Source organism: Vigna umbellata, chromosome 3 (genome assembly GCF_029865625.1).
Source record: "Vigna umbellata cultivar VRB3 chromosome 3, Vumbellata_1.0, whole genome shotgun sequence".
NCBI classification, from domain to species: Eukaryota; Viridiplantae; Streptophyta; class Magnoliopsida; order Fabales; family Fabaceae; genus Vigna; species Vigna umbellata.
The window spans coordinates 31,668,665-31,695,550 of record NC_142167.1 but is presented as its reverse complement, the minus strand read 5'-3'; the positions used below and the strand labels follow the sequence as shown (position 1 = coordinate 31,695,550).

The 26,886-nt window shown below is 35.0% G+C and overlaps 2 protein-coding genes across 2 annotated transcripts; both read left to right on the top strand.

Annotated features, from left to right (window-relative positions):
- The first annotated feature begins 1,457 nt into the window (after positions 1 to 1,457).
- LOC124835668 (alpha-galactosidase 1-like) lies at positions 1,458 to 5,033 on the top strand. Its single transcript, XM_047310633.2, has 15 exons — positions 1,458 to 1,719; positions 2,025 to 2,083; positions 2,270 to 2,326; positions 2,455 to 2,489; positions 2,624 to 2,727; positions 2,815 to 2,890; positions 2,983 to 3,041; positions 3,148 to 3,213; positions 3,293 to 3,376; positions 3,679 to 3,743; positions 3,832 to 3,914; positions 3,990 to 4,080; positions 4,325 to 4,374; positions 4,460 to 4,600; positions 4,753 to 5,033. Exons 1-15 carry the CDS (start codon positions 1,547 to 1,549, stop codon positions 4,843 to 4,845), a joined length of 1,236 nt encoding a protein of 411 aa, XP_047166589.1. The 5' UTR covers positions 1,458 to 1,546; the 3' UTR covers positions 4,846 to 5,033.
- Positions 5,034 to 7,016: 1,983 nt separating this feature from the next.
- Positions 7,017 to 10,477, top strand: LOC124830494 (receptor-like protein kinase FERONIA). The gene has a single exon (XM_088109834.1). The coding sequence runs from the start codon at positions 7,544 to 7,546 to the stop codon at positions 10,244 to 10,246; it is 2,703 nt and encodes a 900-aa protein (XP_087965960.1). The 5' UTR covers positions 7,017 to 7,543; the 3' UTR covers positions 10,247 to 10,477.
- Positions 10,478 to 26,886: the final 16,409 nt, after the last annotated feature.

Genomic DNA, 26,886 nt, shown 5'->3' with positions numbered 1-26,886 from the left:
AAAAATTTAAAAATGAGATATATAACAGAAGCTATACAAATTAATTATAAAAATACATTTTTTTCAATCTTACATATTATATATGTGTTGGAAGAAGCTTGTAGAATTATATTGGTATTGAAATTTCCACCGACTGTGTATAGTCTAGATAGTTCCCACAAACATTATCTTCTGATTTCATGTGACATGCATTTTGGGGGTCCCTATCTCAGTACTTATGTGTCATCAATCTTCATTTTTCAAAAACAAACAACACTTTCTAATTTTCTATGCTAACTCATATAGATGAGGACAATAATTTCCTAAACAACAAAACCTATATTCTCCAATAATACACATCAGATTATGATGCACTTTTATTCTCTTCTTTCATTTTTTTAATTACCCTTTTGGTATATGCTATGTGATTACAACAACATTATTTACCATTATTTTTCATTCATTAATTACAATATACAGAATATCCTTTAATATTTATTCAGTACTTTACCTATTCAATCAATATAATTAAAAACATTAAATTCTGTTAAATCCAACCATCATTATCAACTCAAATATTTAACAATTTTTTCTTCTTCATCTTATCGTTATTATTATATAATACTAGTATGTAAGATTTTATTACAAATAAAGTATATAGATATAGATAAATCTAATAACCTATTTTTTTCCTTTTATGTTTGATTTTTAATTAATTTAAAACTATATAGTAAACAAATAATTATATTCCATATGAAGGATATCAAATTTAAAAATAATTAAAATATTACTAATAATATTTATTTCATGCTTTAATTATTCATTAAATATAATTAAAAACATTAAATTTAACTAAATCAAAAGATCATTATATAATCAAAGTTTTATTAGGATATTGTGTGTTCATATATATATATATATATATATATATATATATATATATATATATATATATATATTTGTGTTTGGAAGAGCTTTATATTATAATTTTTTTATAAAATATAAGAATAAGAATGAATAAACTTTATATAAAATGAAATTGAATAATAAAAGTTGAAAGTTAAATTTAGAGAAATATATAAAAGATATAATTAATATATAAAAATTCTTAAAAATATTATGAAGATATTAATGTAAACAACTTCATAGAAGCTTGTGGACAAACTAGTATTGTCTTTCAATTGAAAGTCTCAAATTATATCTCACATGCAAATTATTCAACATTGTAGATTGCTTGCATCTTATCAGATTGTCGTCAAATTCTGCAGCAGGCAGAGTACTCACCTCCACAGTCAGAAGAAAATAAATTCAAAATAGTATTTATTCATGGCTCATGAGTTAATCATATAAAAACCATATCAAAAATTTTGAAAGTATAAATTTTTTAATATATTTTTTTTCACTTTTTGATTAGTTAATTTATTTATTTGTGTAATTAAACTCCAAATCACAGTAACTCCAAAAGAGCAACCTTGAACTGAGGAACATAGCAGTGAAGGAAATCTGTGTATAAAAAGATAAGGGATCTTGTCTTTCGCACTGCATTTGAAGTGAATAAACAAACACAATGGATAGAAGAAGGTTTGCCTATAAAGTGCTGGTGGCTTTGTTGCCCCTTTTGCTCTGCTCCTTGAGTTGTGTCAATGCTTCATCATCAGACCCAGCACAACTCCATGACCATGTGGAGCAACACAAGAGGAATCTTCTTGCTAATGGCCTTGCTAGAACTCCTCCAATGGGGTATGTCTGTGATTTGTGTTCAGAAACATAAAGTTTCTTCTTTGTGTGAGAATGAGTGCTTTTTTTTTTTCACTTGCACTGAGTCTCTCAATTTCCCTGTTCATCTTGCAACACTCCTCAACCGACTGTCGGTTTATGTTGTGAACAGCCCTGGCAAGAATCTTGGGAGAACAATTTTTTTTTCTTGTACCTCAAATAAGTTGTTGCAACTACACTTAGCCCATTCTTGTCTGATTCCAAGTTTGTCCATAAAAAAATTTATCATACTGAGATGTTATTACTTACAACAGTTCCTTTTAGTGCAGGTGGAACAGTTGGAATCATTTTAGCTGTCAAATTAACGAAAAAATCATCAGGGAAACTGGTATTTGGCCCTTTGTGTGTGTGCTGTGTGAATTTTGTATCTATCTATTATCATCAGTTTATGATTATATATAGAATTATGTGTGCATCTGAGAAATTAGCTTTTGACTTTTAATTTAGTTTTTTAGAAAAGATTCACTTGGTTGAGAATTTAGCCTGATTGTGATTTTTTTACATGGGTTTACAGCTGATGCCCTTGTTTCTACTGGTCTTTCTAAGCTTGGATACACATATGTCAATATAGGTATATGGAAACATCTGTTTTTTCAAGTTTCTTCTTCTTATTAATTAATTAATATTGTGCTTCTTTACTTTGCAAAATGTCATAAGCACATGCAGTCAAACTTAATCCACAATTTTCTATTATTGCAGATGATTGTTGGGCTGAATTAAACCGGGATGCTCATGTACGGTTTTTCTGGTTTTTATATGCTCCATTGCATTTCAGTTTCTTACTGCTTACCTGAAAGTTCTCACATTCAATTAATTTTTGTTTTTCGAACGTTTACATAGGCTATTGATGTCTGTTGTATTGTTATAGGGTAATCTGGTAGCAAAAAAATCAACATTTCCTTCTGGAATCAAAGCTCTTGCAGATTATGTTCACAGCAAAGGTCTTAAACTTGGAATTTATTCAGATGCTGGGTAACTTAACTAAACAACTAACCAATTTAGTCCCATGTACTTCTTTGTAACATTCTTAACTAAGCTTTAGATTGGTCAATTTTGCAGGTATTTTACTTGTAGCAAACAGATGCCTGGTTCTCTTGGTCATGAGTTTCAAGATGCCAAGACTTTTGCGTCATGGGTATTGCACATTGTGCTCGTTTCTTCTTCTTTTTCCTTGGAATAATCGCATTCAGTGCAAGTAAACAAACGGTTGTGTTGGTTTATCTACAGGGTATTGATTATTTGAAGTATGATAACTGTAACAATGATGAATCAAAACCAACTGATAGGTAGTCATGCGTGTTAGTGTTATATTTTAACTGATCGAAGTGAATATTAGCATTCCACTTTTTTAGTTCTATATAGTTTTGAAAACTATGGTCTTCATATGACTAGATACCCTGTTATGACTCGGGCTTTATCAATGGCTGGTCGTCCAATCTTCTTCTCACTATGTGAATGGTAATTTTATCTGTTTTAGTAACTTATTACTCATCCAATTTATGTTCTTCACTCTAATCATAGATGGTGTGTTTGTTAGGGGAGACTTGCACCCTGCTTTATGGGGTGCTAAAGTTGGAAACAGCTGGAGAACTACCAATGACATTAATGATTCATGGGAAAGGTGAAAATTGTGCTTTGAATAAGTTAGTACAAATGGGACAAAGTTCTATAGCCATCAAACTCCTATTCTATTTTCTTTCATCTAAAACAATAGTTTCATTGTTAATCAGAGTAATAATCTCACTCAACTGGTTGAACAGTCTTTAGTTGTTTAAGCTCTCATGGAACCTGTGTTCAATTCAACTCCTATAAATACGAAAAAACTGATAATATACCACTGTACAATCAAATCAACTGGTGCAGAGTTATTGAATTAATATGGATCTGTAGCTAATAAAAGTTACCTAACATTGTCTTTGGCAGCATGATTTCAAAGGCAGACATGAACGAAGTTTATGCTGAATATGCAAGACCTGGTGGTTGGAATGGTTAGAATCTCATTAACCTTGTGCTTTCTGGGAAGATATTTTATCCAATTGAGAATCATGATATCCATTGAACATGTGAACTCAACAGATCCTGACATGCTTGAGGTGGGAAATGGAGGGATGACAAAAAATGAATATATTGTTCACTTCAGTTTATGGGCCCTTTCCAAGGTAGTACTATGATTCTTGTGTCTTCAAATACACTGATTTATGCAAAAACATGTACAAGGCCTTCTTTTGTTGCAGGCTCCTCTTCTTCTTGGCTGTGATGTTAGAAATATGACCAAAGACACTGTTGACATTGTAACAAATAAGGAAGTTATTGCAGTTAACCAAGGTGATACAAATAGTTTCTGTACTGATTTTTTTTTTACACAGTAATCCATAAAAAACTGTCATATGATCTTCAAAAAAAGTCACAGCTACCATGATTTCTAATTGGTTGACAGTCTAAAACCGTTTTCATTGTCTAGAAACCTTTCACACTGTAAAAGTCGGTAACTTTGTAAGTTTAAATCAGACTCATTTCTTATTCATTATAGCAAGGTTTTGTTATTAATATTTATATCAAACAATCGCAGATTCACTTGGTGTGCAAGGTAAGAAGGTTAGGATGGAAGGTGATATTGAGGTAAGTAGAATTTGGAACACAGCACGTGATTTTTGTATCTATTTTCATACGAACAATAAATCATCATGCATGAGCTTTTATGCAGATTTGGGCAGGTCCTCTTTCAAGGTACAGGGTGGCTGTTGTCTTGCTAAATCGTGGCCCTTGGAATATTTCCATTACAGCATATTGGGATGATATTGGTATTCCATCAAAAAGTGCTGTTGAAGCAAGAGACCTTTGGGAGGTACTGTGTTTGTATGCATTCAATCTTTTGTTTTCATCTCAGTTCTGTTGGTACTACTGATGCTATGAATTAGCTGCTACAGTGCATGCTTTGTTTTGTATCACAACTCTGTTGATACTGATGCTGTGAGTTATCTGGTACAATGCATGCAGCACAAGACACTGGTGGGACGCTTTAAGGAAAAATTGACTGCCCAAGTTGAGCCACATGCGTGTAAAATGTACGTGCTGAATCCAGTTGCTTGAGTTCTGAAACAGATTTTGGTATTGCAGCTTGTGGTGTCTGTCAATATTGTTTTTCTTACTGAGTTTCACTTCAATAAACATTTTCTTGTGCTTCTGTTCATAGAAGCTTGCTACGTTGCTTAGTGTACAAAGCTGCTCAATGGAAGCAGTCACTCAGATGATAATAAAACTGTTGACATGCAGAATCATTCCAGCATTGCCAAATTTAAACATAATCTCTTAAAATGTTGTTTGATATGTTACAAGTATTTAATTCAGTTAAACTAAAAGGATTATATTTATTTACTTTAAATTTGTTAACTAAACAGGATCAAAGTATGTGATAAATTTTAATTTCATATCAAATTTTAAAGACTAAACATATATTTAATCATATTTTATTTAAAGATTAAAAATATATTTATTTTATAAGTTAATTTTATAAAATTAAATTAAATTTAAAATTCACTTTAATATAATACTAAAATCATTTAAAAGTCTATTTTATCAGTGTTTGAGTTATGGTGTTTAGATTGGAGTATATAAGATCTGAAGTTCATATTCCAAATCAGTTAGACTTATTATTAATTTTTAGAACAGAAAATTAATTTAAATGCAAATTTAAATCTAATTCATTATTTTAAAATCAATTCTAGCTTACTTTCAACCAAATATGGTAATATGTTATTTTCCTGAGTGAGTAAACAAAATAAAGTAGATTATGTCTTTTTGTTAATTAATAAAAGGCCGTTTCTGATAGGTACCCAAGAGCTGTCATGGTCATATTGCTATTGTCTCTGTCAGTAATTTGAGATTAAGGACTTCTAAATGTCTCAACATATCTGTCATTTCCATGTTAGATACTCTTCCTAGCAACAATTATTCTGAGCAATTAATTAAGCATAAGAAAGTGACCTGAGAAGTATGAAAACGCGTTTTTGCAAGTTGGAAGCTCATATCTGTCATCCAATCATCACAGCTTTTGAATTTCTGCTTTCCTGCAGAGTTGGAACACCCAAGTGGGTGGTTTACAGCCAAACAACCATGGACATTCTGTGCATTATTATAAAAAAAAAATTATTAATTCAAAAACTTGATTTTAGGAAAGTATTCTTCTAATAGAATTACAGTTTTCTCTTAATAGCTCGTGTAATAAAAATCGTAGTAAAATTAGTTATAATTGCCATGAGTAGCATTTCCATTTTAATTAAAGGTCACACAAAAATTGTGTTTATAAACCGAATAGTTAATTATAATTTAGATTATTTAACGATGTTTAGAAAGCAAACTGGTCAGTCATGAATTAGATTACATTAATTTTAATTTCTAATAGGTAAAGTCTATTTGCAATTGGGATAATTAGTTTGATTCAACACTTAAACTTTAAAACATCTTTAAAATTTTAAATGAAAAAACACCGCTTAAACCGTTGACATTGTACTTATAACAGAAACAATATACGCTAATAATTAATACAACATTATTTAACTTACAAATCATCCTCAGTTATGGATAAAATATTTTTACGGTCCACCACACTAACCTATCCAAAGGCTCTTCTGAGAAATTCTCAAACAAGAATCATTCTAAATCTTCAAGACCATCTTCACATAGTGTAAGCATTCAATGTATCTATGTTCTGTTATATTATTGTATTAATTATTTTTTATTCAAATTTAAACATTATTATTTTTAGTTAATAAATTATAAATACCATAAATTAGTAAGAAAATTTCTCAAAAAGATCGGAAGAGGATGTTATATTAACACAAGAATTACTTAGATAAAATATAATTAAGTGAAAAATAGATAATGTATCCCAATTATTTTAAAGTTAATTTTAAAAGGAAAATATAACACAGAAACCAACAACGAATTCAATTTTGACGTTACTAATTAAATTGAATATTTTTTTATGAATATAAATTAATAAAATAATTTTATATATAAGAACGGATGTAATGCTTATAAAATACTGAATATTTTTTATTTAATGTTTTTGTTTTCAGATGATCGATTTGTCTTAGTACATATTACTAGTTAAATAATAAATAAAAGTTATACATATTAAGGAAATGACCGAAAGTTATCGGTTTATTAATTAATTTCAGTTTTGTTTGTGAAATGTTTTTTTTTCCTATTACAGGTAGGTGTTGTATTTAATGTAGTTTCCAGTCATTGTTGCACTTTCTCACTCCATTTCCCTCTTCCACCATTTTCTCTCTGCTCCTTCCAGCTGCAACCAACTGCCAAATACATTCCAATTCAACTCTCAAAACTCGGGATTGTCCCGCTTTGACTCACCGAGTTGCTTTTCAGCTCCTCTTCCCATGGCATAAGGTAAAATACCTTCTTTCTCAAACTTCAGTTTTCTTCAATATTCAAACCACGTTCACCCGTATTAGTGATTTTCCCTCACCTTTCATTGTCCATCCTGTTGTTCACTGAAAACCTAGTTCGCCATCCCCCCTCTGCATTTTGCCGATTTTAGAAAATCTGGGTCCAAGCTGAGCTGATCATAATCCCTCACCCCACTTCCCTTTTCTGATCTGGGTTCCTAGAATATAAGATCTTCGCATCAAAGTTGTGGTCTTTCATTGTTTTAAATTCTGGGTATGAGTGAATTGTAGTTCCCTGCAAGAGGTGTTGGCAGTTGTATGGTACAAGACAAAGCATTTTGAGTTTGAGTTTGAGTTTGGGTTTGGAATTTTGTGTCGGGATGTGGAGCATGGATCGGTACTGTGTTTGTGTTCCATTGTTCGTGTGCTTGGTATTGGCTATTGAGCTTGTTGTAGCACAGGATTTTAAGCCTACAGATAATATCCTGCTGGATTGTGGAGGTCCTCCATCCAGTACTGATACCGATGACCGTGTATGGACCACTGATGTTGGTTCCAAGTTTGGTTCCTCCTCTGAAAAATCCACCACCGTATCGCAGGCGGCAACTCAAGACCCTGCCGTCCCCCAGGTGCCCTACATGACAGCACGTGTGTTCCACGCGCCGTTTACCTATGCTTTCCCGGTGGCTTCCGGTTGGAAGTTCCTCCGGCTGCACTTTTACCCGGCTTCTTACTCTAATCTCAATGCATCTGATGCCCTTTTTGCGGTGACGGCGAATTCATACACGCTTCTTAGGAACTTTAGTGTTGCTCAGACCACCCTGGCTTTGAATTATGCCTACATTTTGAAGGAATTTGCCATCCATGTAGATGGGAAGACCTTGAATGTGACTTTCACTCCTTCTACCAATGCATCCAATGCTTACGCGTTTGTCAATGGGATCGAGGTTGTGTCCATGCCTGATATTTATACTTCTACCGATGGAACTACCATGATAGTGGGTACAAATACTGCTTACACTATTGATAACAGCACTGCACTTGAGAATGTTTATAGGTTGAACGTGGGTGGGAATGATATCTCTCCCTCCCGTGATACTGGTATGTTTAGGTCATGGTCTGATGATGTTCCCTTCCTCTTTGGCGCTGCATTTGGAGTTACAGAGCCTGCTGATTCAAATGTGAAGTTTGAGTATCCTCCGGACACACCAAGTTATATTGCCCCACTTGATGTCTATACTACGGCCAGATCAATGGGCCCGAATCCGGAGATCAACACGAATTACAACTTGACTTGGATCTTCAACATTGATTCGGGGTTTTCCTATCTAGTGAGACTTCATTTTGCTGAGGTATCATCAAATATAACCAAGACTAATCAAAGAGTATTTGATATATTCCTCAATAATCAAACAGCTACTCCCCAGGCTGATGTTATTGCCTGGGCAAAAGATTCTGGCCTTTCACATTCTAATGGGGTGCCTGTGCATAAAGATTATGTTGTCTTTATACCCGATGCTAGAGAACCACGGCAGGACCTGTGGCTTGCATTGCATCCAGATCCAACTGACAAGCCCATGTATTATGATGCTATATTGAATGGAGTGGAGATATTCAAAATTAGTGATACTGCTGGAAATCTGGCAGGGACAAATCCTATTCCTCCCCCTGTGCAAGATATAATTGACCCGTCAACAGCTAGAGCACATAATCATGGGAAATCAAAGAATCATACAGGCATAATTGCAGGAGGTGTTGCTGGAGGTGTTGTTTTAGTACTTGTCATTGGGCTATGTGCTTTAGCTGCATCTCGTCGCCGTAGGCAAGGAAAGGATTCTGATGCAAGTGAAGGGCCATCGGGCTGGCTTCCACTTTCTCTTTATGGTCCTTCACACTCTGCAGTTTCTGCCAAGACCAACACAACAGGAAGTTATGCTTCCTCCCTCCCATCAAACCTTTGCCGTCATTTCTCATTTGCTGAAATCAAGTCTGCCACAAACAACTTTGATGAGGCTTTGCTTCTTGGTGTGGGAGGATTCGGTAAGGTTTACAAGGGAGAAATTGATGGTGGAACAACCAAAGTAGCAATTAAACGTGGGAATCCACTGTCTGAGCAGGGGGTGCATGAGTTCCAAACTGAGATTGAAATGCTCTCTAAACTTCGTCACCGCCACCTTGTTTCTCTGATTGGATACTGTGAAGAAAACACTGAAATGATCCTTGTTTATGATTATATGGCCTATGGAACACTCAGGGAGCATTTGTACAAGACCCAGAAACCTCCACTTCCATGGAAGCAAAGGCTTGAGATATGCATTGGAGCTGCTCGGGGTTTACACTATCTACACACTGGAGCTAAACACACAATCATCCACCGTGATGTGAAGACAACAAACATTTTACTGGACGAGAAATGGGTGGCCAAGGTTTCTGATTTTGGATTGTCAAAAACAGGTCCAACATTGGATAATACCCATGTAAGTACTGTGGTAAAGGGTAGCTTTGGGTACTTGGATCCAGAATACTTCAGGAGGCAGCAACTAACTGACAAATCTGATGTTTACTCATTTGGGGTGGTTCTCTTTGAGATATTATGTGCTCGTCCAGCTTTGAACCCAGCCCTTGCTAAGGAGCAAGTGAGTCTGGCTGAGTGGGCAGCTCATTGCTACCTGAAAGGCATTCTTGACCAAATCATTGATCCCTATCTAAAAGGCAAGATAGCTCCAGAATGCTTCAAGAAATTTGCCGAGACTGCGATGAAGTGCGTGGCTGACCAGGGTATTGAAAGGCCATCCATGGGTGATGTCTTGTGGAACCTTGAATTTGCTTTGCAGCTGCAAGAAAGCGCAGAGGAAAGTGGCAACGGCTTTGGCGACATTCACAATGAAGAGGAGCCCACGTATACAGATTCTAAAGGAAAGAAAGAGTCTGATGCGATGGGGGGTTATGATGGTAATGTGACTGACTCCAGAAGCAGTGGCATTTCAATGAGCATTGGAGGTAGAAGCTTGGCTAGTGAAGACTCCGATGGGTTAACCCCAAGTGCTGTGTTCTCCCAGATCATGAATCCAAAAGGCCGTTAAAGTTGGGTGGTAACAGTACTCTCACTATAGACAGAATCAACCACTAAAATTCTGTAGTGCAATCGGGTTTCACCAAATTTGAATGGTACTCATTATTCATTTTCTGATATTTCTATTCATTTCTATGGTTGTTTCTAATTTATTATGATTATGTAAGTTGTAATTTGTAATTTGTGACCATGTTATGTAAAGATTGAAGAAGAACAAACATGTTGTAACGAGGTTGCTATATCTGAATCTTTTGAAACCCTCACTCTCTTCCCAAGATTGACAAAGAAGGGCAGAACAAAGATTAGGTGTTCCTTTCTCCCCTTTCTTAATTGAACTACTTTGTTTATGTTATAAGATAAATTCCTCAAATTGTAAACAAACTCAGGATTAACTACTGGTTTGTAGGACTACATTATGATAGTACGAACATCATGCAGGTCAAGTTACTATGCAATGTGTTGATTTCTTATCTCATAAACCAAGCATGCGCATTATCATGATCATGATCAATGGATTATTGATAAGAATAATCATTATCTATCTAAAAATATCAGTATTAAAAGAATTTTATGAATCCTACTAACCATGAAAGAACTTTAAATATCATACAGTCGTTCCTGAAATATGTTCAACAGGGACAACGTGTGAAGGACTTAAAATAACATTTTTCAACGTTTGCTTTGTATGCATGACTCCATCTTAGTGACACCTGTGGGGTCTTTAAATTAGAAACAGGGCAAGACAGAACGAGGAAACTGACCATTTTCATCCATGATGTGACACTCGCACTAAATTCCACCACCATCTCTTTCACATACCTTCTATTGAAAAAAATAATTCTATGTTTCTATTTCTCTCCTCTTATATATTAGAGGTGGTAAAATGGGCTGTGTCAACGGGCCACTCCTTCAACCCATCACAACGCTGGATTGGGTTGGAGTTTTCAATTCGCAAGTCGTTTTGGTTTGGCTTGTTTAACTTGTCAAATTGACGAGTCAAAGGCAGGCTAGTCTGTTTTATTTTATTTTTAAAATTAAAATTATAATATAAATAATTAAAAATATTAATTTTTTATATTATATTTTTGTAAATATGTAAAATTATTATAATTTAAATCATTAAAACTTAAAAGTTAAATTTTAATTATTAGTTACAAAAGAGTAAGAGTAATTTATATGTAAATGTAATAATTATTTAATTAAAAATATTAATTAATCAATTAAAAATTTAGAAAATATTTATATAATTAAATATTTATTCATATAAAAAAATGTGACAGTATGTGTCGGCCTTTTTTGTGATAGGATGGGTTGGAATTTTTAATCTATTTTTTGATAACGAGTCAACTTGATCCACTCTGTTTTTTATAGACCAAAATAAGTCAAATTGACTATTGTTTTGGGGACAAAATAGATGGATGGACTCATTTTTCACACCTAATTAATTTAATATTTCCTTTTTCAATTTAATATTTTCCTTTTCTAAGTGTAAACGAGTCTAAATCATCATTTTAAGCATCTATAAATATTCTTATTTTTTTATTAACTTGTGTTTTTATACATTGAGTTGTTTTTATTAAATTATCATAAATAACTAAAGAGTATTCTTATTAGGATCTTGATGGTAGACCTTTGGACATGTACAAAATATGAGTGTCTAGAGGAATATTGACATGTACCAGTGATGATGGAAAACAAATCAAGATCTATTAACAAAAGACTTTTCAATGTTCAAATCAGAAAGAGAGCTGAGATATTCTGAGTAAGAGATAATGAGTATGAGAGTAAATGTGTATTCCCTAAAGAATACCAAATGTATTTATAAGACTTTTAGATCTTAGTTCCATTTCAGAAAATATGCAATATGATATCAAATAATATCAGTAAAATAAATATTTATCTCAAATAAATAATAATAATAATAATGTGATACATTATATTATAATAACAATATTGTCATATAATCTAACTTATAAGATTTTTATCATGGCTATTGTTAATATATGAATATTTGTTCAATAGATACATTTTAAATTATTTCAAGGATAAAGTTTATTGAATTTTGCTCAACTGTATTTTTTATTATGTCTATTAGACTAGAAAAATAAAAAAATATTTTTTAATATGTCTATTCGGCCAGATAAATAAAAAGATATTGTAAGATAATGTTAATTAAATATGAAAATAATTTATTTAATTCATTAAATATATGCATCATTGTTAGTTACATATAAAGATATTTTTCTCTAAACTTTTTTATTATAGTTTGTGAAATGGAATGTATATTAGAATTTAATTATATAACTTTTTTGTTGAATTTTGTGCTTTGTCAATAATAATTTAAGCAACTTTGTCGTTTGAACGAGTCACACGTGACAACAATACATGGAGCATGGGAAAAGCGTGGGGAGGAACCAAGACAACGACGAAGAGACTTTTACTTCGTAGATTTCATAATTTTTAACTATACTTCAGTAATTTTCAATTTACAAGTGTTTTTTGGAATAAGTTTTTTGAAATTTAAAAAATATAATTTTTGTAAAAGAAATTCTGAAACAGAATTTATAGAATAAGATTTTCGTCCAAGATGTATAAAATGTATTTAAAAATAAATTTTCTGAATCGAATTCTCACTCTTATTTTTCTTCCTCTGTACTGGAGAATGTAAGTGTAGTATTGACAGTGCAAGGATAACAATAACAACAGTGGTGACATAAAACAGAGGGGTAGTTTAATCTTTTTAATAAGGGTGTATAGTTAGTAATAAGGAGTTGCAGAAAGAAAAGGACCGACGAAGAACACCGTAATTACACGTGCTATGCATCTTCCATTGGATGTACTTTGAAGAACTTGAACGATATTTTCACTTTTATTATACATCAACAATTCAGAACCCTTAACTCTAAAATAATGAGAGTGTTTCGGTGTACATTTTCCTGTGTGTCTCTGTTGCTCCTGGATGTCTGGGATGCTTGCATTTCTTCAACTGTTGTCCTTCGTATTCACCAAAGGAGGGGGAGGTACCTGCAAAGATACTCCGACGCTCAAGTCAGATGTGAGTTATGGAGCTGAAGCTCTCAAGAGAGTAATTGGGTACTGCTCTGAAATATTATTCAGGATCTCTAGAGCATAAAGAGAACGTACCTGGACTTGGGTCCTGTCACTGTATTTATAAGCAAAATAATAATAACCACCTTACCTAAAAGTGTGGTTAGTGGCTTTGACTGATATTTTAACTGTCTAAAATATCTAAGATATTTATGTTATTACATAAATATCCTTACTACATAACATGTCCCCCAAGTCCGAGTTAACCGTTCCGTTTTATGAACGTGGTAACTCTAGGACTTATGAGTTTGATGGAGGCTGTCTTCGCTGTAATTAGAGAGCGTGTGCAAGTAAGGAATTTGATGGACAAAAAGGAGGCGAAGACGAACGGCAAAAACCAAAAGGTTGAACAAATTTGAGGCCGAACGGCCAACTTCTTGAGTGCTCGTTAATCATGAATGTCGAGCGATGTTTGAACGCTCGCTGATACGGATTAGTGAGCGCTTATGGAACGCTCGTTGAAACGGAATGTCGAGCGATGTTTGGACGCTCGTTGACGTGCATTTGATTGTCGAGCGTTGAGGTCGACCGATTGACTGAGTGGACGATCGTTGACATTTGATTGTCGAGCGTTGAGGTCGAACGCTGACTGAGTGGACGCTCGTTGACATTTGATTGTCGAGCGTTGAGGTCGAACGCTGACTGAGTGGACGCTCGTTGACATTCGATTGTAGAGCGTTGATGTCGAGCGTTGACGCTGTACGACTGACTGAATGGACGCTCATACACATGAGTTGGCGAGCGGTTGAAACCAAAGGGAGGCCGAACGGCCGACTGCTTGAACGCTCGTACATGGATTGTCGAGCGGTTGAAACCAAAGGGCGAACACCTTTGAGGCCGAACGGCCGACTGCTTGAACACTCGTCCATGGATTGTCGAGCGGTTGATGTTCTGGGTGTTCTGGGGCGAACATCTACCAACGGCAGTGTGTCCCTTTGTTCGATGCACCTGGGTGTTCTAGGGCGAACATCGGCCAGCGGGAGTGTATCCCTTTATGCACGTGTTGTTCGATGCACCTGGGTGTTCTAGGGCGAACATCGGCCAGCGGGAGTGTATCCCTTTATGCATGTGTTGTTCGATGCACCTGGGTGTTCTAGGGCGAACATCGGCCAGCGGGAGTGTATCCCTTTATGCATGTGTTGTTTGATGCACCTGGGTGTTCTAGGGCGAACATCGGCCAGCGGGAGTGTATCCCTTTATGCATGTGTTGTTCGATGCACCTGGGTGTTCTAGGGCGAACATCGGCCAGCGGGAGTGTATCCCTTTATGCACGTGGGTGTTCTTGGGCGAACATCTGCTGGGTTTAGAAGTACTTCAGGATGATCGGCTTTCAAGTGTCCGCTTTTATGTACAAGATATGTTTATCTGCACTGTAAGAAATGATATTAAGCATATAGGTGAGACTGTTTGGTCAAGTTGCAAACCTGGCGGCTGGACACTTGAGGCCGAGCGTCAAAGAGATGAAGTGGTCGAATGCTTCCTGCGGAAATATGCCAACGCTAATGAAGTGATTGGCCGAACGGTTGCAGCTAAGATGCCGAACGCTAATGAGGCCGAATGTGGGAGCGCTCCTCTTGATGTATGGTCGAGCGGTAGAGACCGAACGTGAGGATGAGCGGTTGAAAGCGAAGGGATGCCGAACGGTTTCACACTGATTGTTTTGACGCTCGTACGCACTGATTGTCGAGCGCTCGATTCTGAACGTCGAGGCCGAACTTTGGCTGTTTGGACGCTCGTACACACTGATTGTCGAGCATTCGAGCACGAAAGTCGAGGCCGAACGTTAGCGAGGTTGTGTGTGTGACGTTTTGAGGAGGAACTGACTCCGGATGGCTGATAATTGAGAACAGAGTGGACGAACGTGAACGTCGAGTCCGAACGTTGGCTGTTGACGAATATCTTAGATATTTATGTTATTACATAAATATCCTTACTACATAACATGCCCCCCAAGTCCGAGTTAATCGTTCCGTTAGGAGGCCGAACAGGAGTCAGGCCGAATACTGGAGCGCTCGTGTTGAAGATTGGTCGAGCGGTAGAGGTCGAGCATCAGAGTGATGAACTAAGAGAACTGGAGAGTCATTGGACGAACGTTATACATTCGAATGAGTGATTGCTGGAACGCGCGTTTGAGCTTGGGACGCCTCAAAAACGAACGTCATTGACGTACGCGAAGCTGAACTTGGGACGTTCCAGGACGAACGTTATTGACGCACGTAAGGCTGTTTGCGGGATGCGCGAGGATGACCGTTAGTAAAAGAGGCCGAATAAGAACGTGGCCGAACGAAGTGACGAACGGCTTGGGCCGAACGCTTGGAACCGAACGTCAATGATGTCCGAAAATTCTAGGTCGAACGTTACTGAGCGAACGTTACTAAGCGAACGTTATGCGTGTGGACGAGCGCTTGGGATCAGAAAGGACGAACGTTCCCAGGAAGAACGTCATGAGGGACGTTCGAGGACGAACGTCATTAGGGACGTTCAAGGACGAACGTCATGAGGGACGTTCAAGGGCGAACGTCCTGAGGGACGTTCAAGGACGAACGTCGTGAGGAATGTTCAAGGGCGAACGTGGAGAGGGACGTTCAAGGGCGAACGTCGAGAGGAACGTTCAAGGACGAACGTCGTGAGCAACGTTCAAGGACGAACGTCGTGAGGGACGTTCAAGGGCGAACGTCGAGAGGAACGTTCAAGGGCGAACGTCGAGAGGAACGTTCAAGGGCGAACGTTGCTGATTATTGAGAGCGGAGTGGACGAACGTCGTTGGGGATGGTTTGAACGTTCGTCCCATTATTGCCAAGCTGCCTAAACCAAGTGGAGTGTCGAGCAGTGTTTGAACGCTCGTTGAAATGGTTGGACGAGCGCTCGTTGAAATGGTTGGACGGGCGCTCGTTGAGGTGATTGGACGAGCGGTCGTTGAAATGGTTGGACGAGCACTCGTTGAAATGGATGGATGTTAATGACGAGCGAACGGTGGAACGTTCTGGACCGAACCTTAATGACGACCAAAGCAAGCATCAGCTGCAGTTGAATGGACGAGCGCCTGCAGATCTGAGGCTGAGTAATGGACGCTTCAGGACGAACGGTGTTCATATGTCCGCTTTTACGTATGATTATCTGCACTGTAAGAAACAATACTAATCCTATAGGTGAGATCATTTGGTCAAGTTGCAAACCTGATGGCTGAACGTTCATTAGCCCGAATGCTGTACTCTTGAGGACGAACGTCTTCTGTTTGAACGCTCGTCCACGTTGAGTGTCGAGCCTGCGAATCCAAGGCCGAGGACGAACGATCCGAGGCGAACGGCTGGTGGCTTGAACGCTCGTCCACAGTCTTTGTCTAGTGCTGGAATTCGAAGGGTGAGGACGCTCGCACATACTGATGGTCGAGCGTTCGAGTATATGCGAGGCCAAACGCTAGAGGCCGAACCTTGATGATAAATGAAGTGACGAACGCTCTAGACTGAACTTGGATGGTCATGCAAAGTGACGAACGCTCTGGGCTGAACGTTGATATTGATTGCTGAACGTTCGGTCCAGAAGGCGAGGTCGAACATCTGATAGCTGGAACGCTCGTCCACGTTGAGTGTCGAGCGTTCAAATCCGAGTGCGAAGACGAACGGTTGATTGCTCGAACGCTTGTCCAATGGCGTTGTCGAGCGTTCCAAAATGAGTGCGTGGACGAACGTCAGTGACGTAGGCTGAGTACAAGACGTTTCAGGACGAACGTAGTTGGCGTACGTTCCAGGACGAACGTAATTGGGGACGTTCTAGGACGAACGTAATTGGCGTACGGTTGGCTGAGCTTGGGGACGCTCCAGGACGAACGTTATTGGCGTACGCTAGGCGGGCTGGTTAAACTATGTGGCGAACGCTTTTGAAACCGAACGTCTGATTCCTTGAACGTTCGCGTGGTACGTGTGGTCGAATGCTTGAGCGTCCTCGTAGCTGTGAGGCCGAACGTACACGAGGCCATGGCGGGACGTTTCAGGACGCACGTCCTTGCCGAACGCGAGACAAGTGGCACGCTCGTACAGATTTTGAATGGACGGCTGGCGTTTAAAGTTTGGGGAATAGAAATTGGGTTGGATGACGTGGAGGCAGAACCGCATGACGCGTGGATGACGCGAGTGTTGCGGAAGACGTGGATAATGGGTGACAACCGTCTTCTTCCCGCCTCTCTGCAACATCTATCTTTACCCCAAAAAACCCTAGAATCAATCGCACCGTGGAACGATTGGAGACAGCGCAAATTGGAGATGCAGGTGTTGCCACTGGTGAAGGCGGCACTTGTCTGAGTCGAGGCGGCGATGGAGGATGATTTGGTGGTGCCCCTGTGACAGCAGCGCCTGGTGGCGCGATGGAGGCTTTTCTGTTCTTAGTCTCAATTTGGGGATTTGGGGATTTTCGGTGCTCAATCTCGATTCTGTTCCTTGGGGTTTTGATTCCTGTGTGGAGAGTTCGCCATTTCGAAGGCGTGAAGATGGCATTGACAGCGATGCAGTGATTTGAAAGAGCGGCGGCGCTATGAGTTTTTGGGTTGCGATTTGGGAATTTAGGGTTCCCGTCGTTCTGCGATTTCTGGTGTAATTGGGAATTTGGGAAATTAGGAATTGTGTGGCTTTTGTTTGTAGAAGGAGAAGATACAAGGGTTCCCTGGAGAAGATGGTTGCACGTTTTGGGGTTCTGTTGGATTGAGAAAATGGTTGTTCCTAATCACAATTTGGGTGTGGATTGCCATGAAGAAGGCACGATTTCACGACGGCGTTGTTCGAAGATTGAACTAGGATATGCGAATCGAGTTTTCAGAGGTTGGGTTTGATCTTTGTGTCTTGAATTATTGCGTTTCAGTGGTTCAGGTACAGATTTGTGGCTTTGATCTTCGCAGAGGTGTTCACGGTAGCGTTAACGGCTCGCGGAGGAGATTCCTTGTGGCGATGCTGCAGTTTTATTCATTGAGGCCGAGGCTCCTCTTGTGGCTTCTTTGGGTTGGCACTCGGCCCCACGGTGGGCGCCAAAATGTTTCGGTGTACATTTTCCTGTGTGTCTCTGTTGCTCCTGGATGTCTGGGATGCTTGCATTTCTTCAACTGTTGTCCTTCGTATTCACCAAAGGAGGGGGAGGTACCTGCAAAGATACTCCGACGCTCAAGTCAGATGTGAGTTATGGAGCTGAAGCTCTCAAGAGAGTAATTGGGTACTGCTCTGAAATATTATTCAGGATCTCTAGAGCATAAAGAGAACGTACCTGGACTTGGGTCCTGTCACTGTATTTATAAGCAAAATAATAATAACCACCTTACCTAAAAGTGTGGTTAGTGGCTTTGACTGATATTTTAACTGTCTAAAATATCTAAGATATTTATGTTATTACATAAATATCCTTACTACATAACAGAGAGAAAAATGCCTTACATAATCGTGCCTTCTAAGGCAAATAGCAAAAGGATTTAAATAAATAAAAAGTCAAAAGGAAAACCTAAAACAAGTTGGAGGAATAAAATAAGAAAGTAACGGTAGGTGTATGTGGTTTGAAGGATGAAGTTGGAAGACAAACATTAGAAAACAAAAATTACCATAACAAGATTGCTGACTATGTTGATACCATTGACTTCCTGCCTTTAAATGTTCTTAGAACTCCTCTGATCGAGACGTGTGTCTGGATGGCTCCGTAAATGCTGCACAGCATTCACAAAATATAACTATAGTTTCTAATACGGTTCGCTACCCCAAATTATCATCATTTAATTAATACTTTTTGCTTTAATATTTAGGTGTTATCTCATACTCTTTTTTACCAATTGTTTTCTTAAATATTAGAAGAAATATTTTTCATTTAAATAATCTTATCCTAACTCTTTATGGTATTATGTTTTATCAAAATGCAAGTGTTTCGAATAGTATATATAACTAACCTATTAGTAGTTACTTGTGTGGAATATATATATATAAATAATCAAGAAAATAGATATTAGAGTTGATAAGTGTTTTAAAATAATGAGACTGATTATTTTATTTTCAAATAATTAATTAATATAAATAGAATTTTCTAAACCCGTCTCATTACTTAAAATACTGTCTATATGTAAAACTCTTTCTCTTTGCTTCCTTTCACATCTCTCTAAGAGTTTATGTATGTTAAATTGATGTTTTTGATAATATGGTGTTGAGTATAATTGGTGTGGTAAAATGGTGATGCTTGATAATGTTATAATTGTGTGTGATAATGATGTTTTAGTGTTTGAAATTAAATTCAAGTATTTGTGAAAACATTGGTTAAGTTAATTGTGTTTCAAGCTTAAAAAGAGGGGGGTTTGATAAGTAAAATTGAGGAATATGTATGTGAGTGAGATGGTAGCTGATTTAGTATTGTTAGGAGGTTAATTAGGACTTGTTAGAAGTGTTAGATGATTGAAAACTAATATGTAGCAATGAGGTGGTTCATGATTGGAGTTTTCAAGTGTTTTTGGTGTAAAAAGAGAGATTTTGAGTAGTGAGATTTTGAGGTAAGTGGTATAAAATGTTTTGGAGAGTTTGGAGTATATTAGGAAACCAATTAGAACTTGTTTAGAGGGAAAAATCTGTCATGAAAGTGATAATTGTCTAAAAGGTTGAGTTTCTTAGGCACTTTGGAGGTTTTAGGTGTTGGAAATAAAGAGTAGGATTCCTGGGATGAAACTGAGGTATTAAAGGGTGCTAGTGTATCTAGACTTTTTTATGTAGTTTGTAAAATGATATGAGGGTTTAAAAGTGTAGAATTGAAATTGGGTAGCTTGTAGGAGTGAATTTGGGTTTTAAAGTATCAAATTGAGTTACAATAGTATTTTCTAAGTTTTCTCAAGGTTTAAAGGGTCTTAGGGGTCTTTAGAAGTTGTGTGGTAAGTGGGAGAAACAATCTAAAAAGAGTGGAATTTTGCTGATAGCGCCTAAGCGCCCAAACAAGGTGTTGAGCACCCTATTCCAGGGGCCAAGGCATTAAGCGCCTCATTCCAGGGGTTAAGGTGCTGAGCGCCAGATTTCTGGCATCGAGTATTAGAAAACTGAAGCTAGGGCGCTGAGCGCCAGTTTCTAGGCACCTAAGCGCCACCTTGGATACTTTTATACTTATATTTTAAGTGAACTATGATGCATTGTTAGGTATGTTTTAAGTGTTTTCCAATGATGTATTGTAAAGTATGTTGAAAGGTTATAAATGTAAGTGTACAATGTAAAAGTAAAAAGATGTATGTACATGGTTTCAAAGGTTTTCAAAGTGTTGAAAGTGAGCTCCAAGGTGGAATTCTTGGTGTAGTTTCAAGTATCATCAGTTTGAATGCAGGGAGCTTAGTCTTGGAGGTTATCCTGACACTTTAATAGTCATTCATTGTCATATAGAGAGGATTGATACATGTGGTGAGAGTAACAAGAGATCTTAGTCTTGGGTGCTTCCAGTATGACCCAAGGCGTGGAACGAACTAACCTTGTGTGTGGTAGGGTGAAACTCATTGACAATGGCTTTGTAAAGTGGTAGAAGCCACCACAAGTGCACAACCCACCATAACTCGACATACATTCTAAATCCGGATAGTTCATTCATAATAGTGTCATGCATAAAGTGTTTGATGATGGTGTGGTGATATGTTTGTTGTATGTAAAATGTTTCAATGAGTTTCTATATAAATATCATTCCTTATTTGTAATCTAGCTTACCCTTTTATTTGTGCTTGTATTTGTATGTTCTTGTGTTCTTTTTTCTTGCTATGATCATTCTGTGGGTGTGAACAGAGGAATATGAGGTTTTCCTAGAGTAGACACTAGATGGAAGAGATTGCTTAGTTGTTCTTGATATTAGCTTTTGTAAATAGTTTTGGTTAACTCATATATAAAGTTTTAAATTTATAGTTATTTTGAAATGGCAGTAAATAATACTTTATAATTCTTTCTCTAACTGTTCTTTTATTTTAATTATGTAATAACTATTATATAGTTTTATGTTATGTTTTGAGATGTTACTGTATATATATTAAAAAGATAATTTTAAATTCTTCACCTAGTAATTTCAATTTAGCATATCACATTGTAACGTATCATACTGTCTTAAATTTTAGTTAAGAAATTTGTTGAGATTGTTAATAGGGGGAACACTGGTTTAGCTGAACCCACAATCTCAGTAATATCTGAGTTTTTTGATTATGACAACACATAACTAATAACACATGTGTATTTTGTGTTACATGTTCTATGTTTACATGTTATATGAGTATATGAGAACATGATTGTGTTGATTGTTATGTTGTTCATTCATTTCAATGAGTTATATGTGATTTTATACATGAATGCATGACACATGTTTTTGGATGAAAAACCACAAGCACTAATGTTGAACTTTAAAATGTTTGGCAAAACAACAAGTTTGAAATCGATTACATTATGGGGTGAATCGATTAAAACTCGTGTTTTTACACAAACTTTTTCAAGTGTGTTGTGAGAGTTTTTCAAAGAGAAAAGTTTTCACAACTTTGCATAACATTGTTGCATAATCGATTGCATGCGATATGTATTCGATTAAGTTTGTTACTGTTTTGAAATCTGTTAATGCTTGAAATAACTGTTACAACGACTATATTTTTAAATATGTTAACCAAGTATTAAATGTTATTCGATTGCATTAATTGTGAATTCAATTAAGTGTTTTGACTGCTACTATCTGTTATAACTGAATTGGTGTATTTGACTGCATTAATAGCTTAGTCGATTAAAATGCGTCAGAGATGTGTTATACTATAAATTGATGCAAATTCGATTTCTGTAGAGACTTTTGTGATTCTAACATTTTCATATTCTTTTGCAGAAAAGTGCAAAGCTTACAAAAAGAGAAAGAGCTCTAAGAAACTAGTTTGACCGTGGTGATCAACTAGGTGTGATTTCTTGAAGAGCAAGATTACTGAGTTTCTAAAGTCTGATCTATATGCACATTTGGGTGTCTATTCCAAGATCAAGTTCTACAATCTGCTGAAGATTGAGTTGAGTTCCCTGTTGTGATTACAAGAAGAATGACGTGTTGCGTTCTTGACTTTGAGGGTGCCTCAAAGGGGTTGGACTGTAGAAGAGGGGATTCTTGTTGCTATTATGTTTGTATATTGCCTATATTTTGATTAGAGGGTTAAAGAGGTATTTTATATTTTTGACGTGGGGTCTCTATAAAAACCTTGATCATTATAGTGCATTGACTTCCTGTGGTTGGAAGGTACTGAATGTAGGCTTGGCCGAACCAGTATAAAAACTCAGCGTTTGATCTTTCTTATCCCTACTTTGTTACATTCAATCGATTATATTTTTTACGCATTCGATTAAATTTTCGGTGCATTGAAAATCTTTTAACTTGCGTTTCAAGAAAAGTACAAAGGCATCTTTTTTGGTGAATTTTTTTTTTGAAAGTTTTAAATTTTATACTTCACTAATTCACCACCTCTTGGTGTGAGAAATTGAGTCATTCTTTTTTAACAAAATTTAATTAATTAATGTAATAATTTTTATTTTTGATATGGTTATTTATAGAAAATCCAAGAGAGAGACAAATTAATCTATTGAAAGTGTAAATTAGTGAACTTAGGTAAATATATTAATATGAATTTTATAAAAAATTTAAAGAATTGTTTTATGTGAAGAACTATGGTGAAGTACTAAAGATATTAAGATAATGTATTATACATATGTGTTAATAGTTAAAAAAATATTAAAAAACATATTTAAAAAGAGAAGTTAATTGAATTATTGATTGATAAAGTCTTTATACGAAGATATGGAAAGTAAAAAGCTACATATTAAATGTGTCATTTAAGAAATGATAGGGACCAACAAACACACTTAATGTGGTTCATACGAGTAAAACTGTAATTGTAAATTTTGAGAAGATATCATTCCGCTACTATTCATATGCATGGTTGAAGACAATAACGAAGATGTAGAACGTTGTAGTTTTGTTTATTACAAAAGTTGAATACATGATATAACTACCTAAGTATAAGGAAGTAATCCAAAATCAAAGGCATAAGCAATAAACGATTATTGTGTATTATGAACTTGCATAGTAGAATCATGTCTTTTAGATAGAACCACATAAGATGTAGTAAAAGAAACAAGTGTTAATATACAAAATATTCACACCAATGAAAACATAACTTATATAATAAAAATAGTTAACACCAATTTCATTATATATGATCGATCCTTCCATTACCTATTAAAAAATAAACATCATGAGTGAAGATTTAATTATTTTAATCAAAATCTCCGAGTTAGTAAAATTAAAGAGAAAAGTTTCACATAAAATAAAATTCATTTTTACTTTCTTTTATTTATATAACAAAGAAAAAAAAACATTTTCTTAAAAAAAGTCATTTTGATACTTGCTTTTATTGGTATAGAAAAAGACAAAACACATTCTTTTCTTTTTTTTATAACTTATTAGTATTTAAAAAAATAAAAAATAAAAAATAACTTTTATATAATATTTTCTTAGTAATTATATTTTTTATTTTCAAAAATAAAATAGTTATTATTATTTTGGATTAAAAAACTTATATATATATAAATTACTTTTTTATTTATTGTCTTTAGTAAATTGTTTTATTAGCTAAATGAAAGATAAACAAATGACAAATCATATTTTTCGTCACGAAATTTTATAATTTTTTCTTTTTTAGTAATCTCTTTGCCATTTACATTTATTTATTTACTTTTCCTTATATTGCGGTTTACTTATTTTATTCTTAATTTGTTTTTCTACATTAATTTACTTATTTACCTTCAACACAAGTTTTATCATTTTCTAACTTTTCAATTTTTATAATACCAGTATAATATCTTCAAATAAATTTATGTTAGGCTTGTTGTCATGAAGATTTTACTAAAAATAATGTAAAAACCATATTAAACTTATAATAAAATTAAATTACATATACAACTAAAATAAATATTTATTATGAAAAATATCTATGATTTCTTTTACGAAAAAATTTCATACATTAAACTCCATATATAAATATAAATACAAATTCCTTACCATATTAAAAAATTAATATTAGTCAATTTTTTTCACATTTTAAAAAAGTCTTTAATTTCTAGAAGATTTAATATTAATCTCCTTTGGCTTATCCTTATTAGGTTTTTATTTAATTTGAATTGGTTGGTTCTCCTCTTTAATATTAGAATCTTTCCTCTCATAATTCATATTAGTTATATTCACAAGCTATTTTTAATTTATCTAAAAGATGAGTCTCTTTAGATGTTAATGGATCAAAAACTTATGTTGAACTATCATAAATTGAATCTAATTGTAATAAACCATGCAAACTATTCACAATTAGAGTGACATCCTCTAAAGAAGATATATCAGGCAAGGAATCAAAATCTAATTGCATGCTACCATCTAGATTCTTAAAAAAAATCTAAACACAAATATTATTATGATTATCCATGATTGACTTAGACGGTGATTGAGCAACAAGTGGTATCTCTACTACAACCGTCGTCATAGGTTCATATAGGTTTCACCATAGGTTCCATCATAGACTCCACCACAAACTCCATCATAGACTCTATCACTACTACTTGAGCTAAAGAGTCCCTGGTCCTCCATGATTGACTTAGACGGTGATTGAGCAACAAGTGGTATCTCTACTACAGGCGTCGTCACAAGTCTATATAGGTTTCACCATAGGTCCCATCATATACTCCACCACAAACTCCATCATAGACTCTATCACTACTACTTCAGCTAAAGAATCCGTGGTCCTATCTTGTGTATCAACCACCTTTAGATTGTTGTATTTTTGTACCATTTGTTTTCTCTTCGCCAGAAATAACATTGACATATGTTGTAGCGGTCTACAATTAGATAGATCATGACCAATCATTTTACAATTTGAACAAAATAGGAAAAATTTCTCATACTTCACATCAACAATAAACACAAATCATATTATTTCCCTCAAAATTTGATTAGGAAAATGAAATGACAAATCAACATCAACCAAGACATGTGCAAATAAATCTCGAGACTAATTATTGATATAATCATTTAAAGATAAAGGTGTACCAATTCTGCGTGTTATCGAAAATATCGCTTTTGGCTGCCAATACTTAAAGGAATGTCATGAATGCTAACCCAATATTGAGTTTACGCTAGTTTAAAAAAAATTAGGACAAAATATTGTCAAAAAGAAAAACACGAAGAGTGTTAAGAGATAAATTCCAAGTTCCAATAGTCAAAACTTTTTCCATATCATCTAAAGAAGAAAAAACAAATTCATAAAATCTTTGTCAAATAAAATTGTCTTCCATTGATCCAAATGTTTTCAAGTTACATAATTTTTTACAAAAATCTAAATATGTAAGTGATTTATCCCATTTTATTAACAATCACATACAAATTAATTATATATATATATAATTTGAGATTTTGACTTGTTAAAAAGTAAAGAATGAAATTTATATATTTATATTTATAAAGTGTTTTAACTACCTTCAAATTGAAATTTATGATATTACTAATCTAAATAAAAATAATTTCATAATTTTTGTTTTAATCTTTTCCTTAAAGGTTTAAACCAAACAAAGTAAATATTTTGAAAAAAAAAAATTAAATGTAGCAAGTTAACATGTTAAATTAGGATTGTTGCAAAAAGTTGGAGTTTAGTAAAGCCTAGAACTATTTGAAAATGAATGAAATTGAGAAAGTGGAGTTTTGACTCTCATTGCAGCAACGTTTGTGAAAACATAATTTGGTTGGTTCCTTTTTATTCTTCCAAACAGATCCTTGTCTCCTTCTGCAATTAATTGTTTCCACCAGGCATCAATGTGCTTTCATCTAACTCTGATCAAGTTTTCAATTTCACTGCACGATTCAGTGAGGGAGGACCATCTTTTATTCTATTATTATATTCTGTCAAATTATCAATTCTTGTACTACCTTTCAACACCAATTATAATAATTTTGCCAGATTAAAAAAAATCAAATAATGCAAACTGTAATCATAATACAACGTGACAGAAGAATAATAGGTGGAAAATCTGATAGTAATGCATTTTTTCTCAAATTTTATAATTCTTTTTGCAATGAAGAAATTGTTGATCATGATTAGAGAAGCATGCTTTCATCTTAAATTTGAATGATTGTATATATTTGAAATTATGAATGGTCGTGTTTAAATGACGTTGTGCTGTACAACTTCGGTTGATAATGATGTTTTCATTTTCATGGTTTATACTTATTAGTTACTAAAATATTTATTTTCTCATTTATAATATTTATAAATTATATACGCCGTTTCAGCCACTTGAAGAAGTTGAATAGTTTACGCTAATTTTAGAAAGTTAAAAGAAAACTCTTAAATTTGTTAATGGTCGAAAAGTTCTTTTACGAAAAAAAAAACCTAAAAGATTATAAATGAAAAATAAAGACAATAGTCTATTCGATGGCATATATCATATGAAAGTAATAAATATATTTAATAAATAATTTAAAAAATTACCTTAAACTCGACAAAAGGCCAAATTTGTT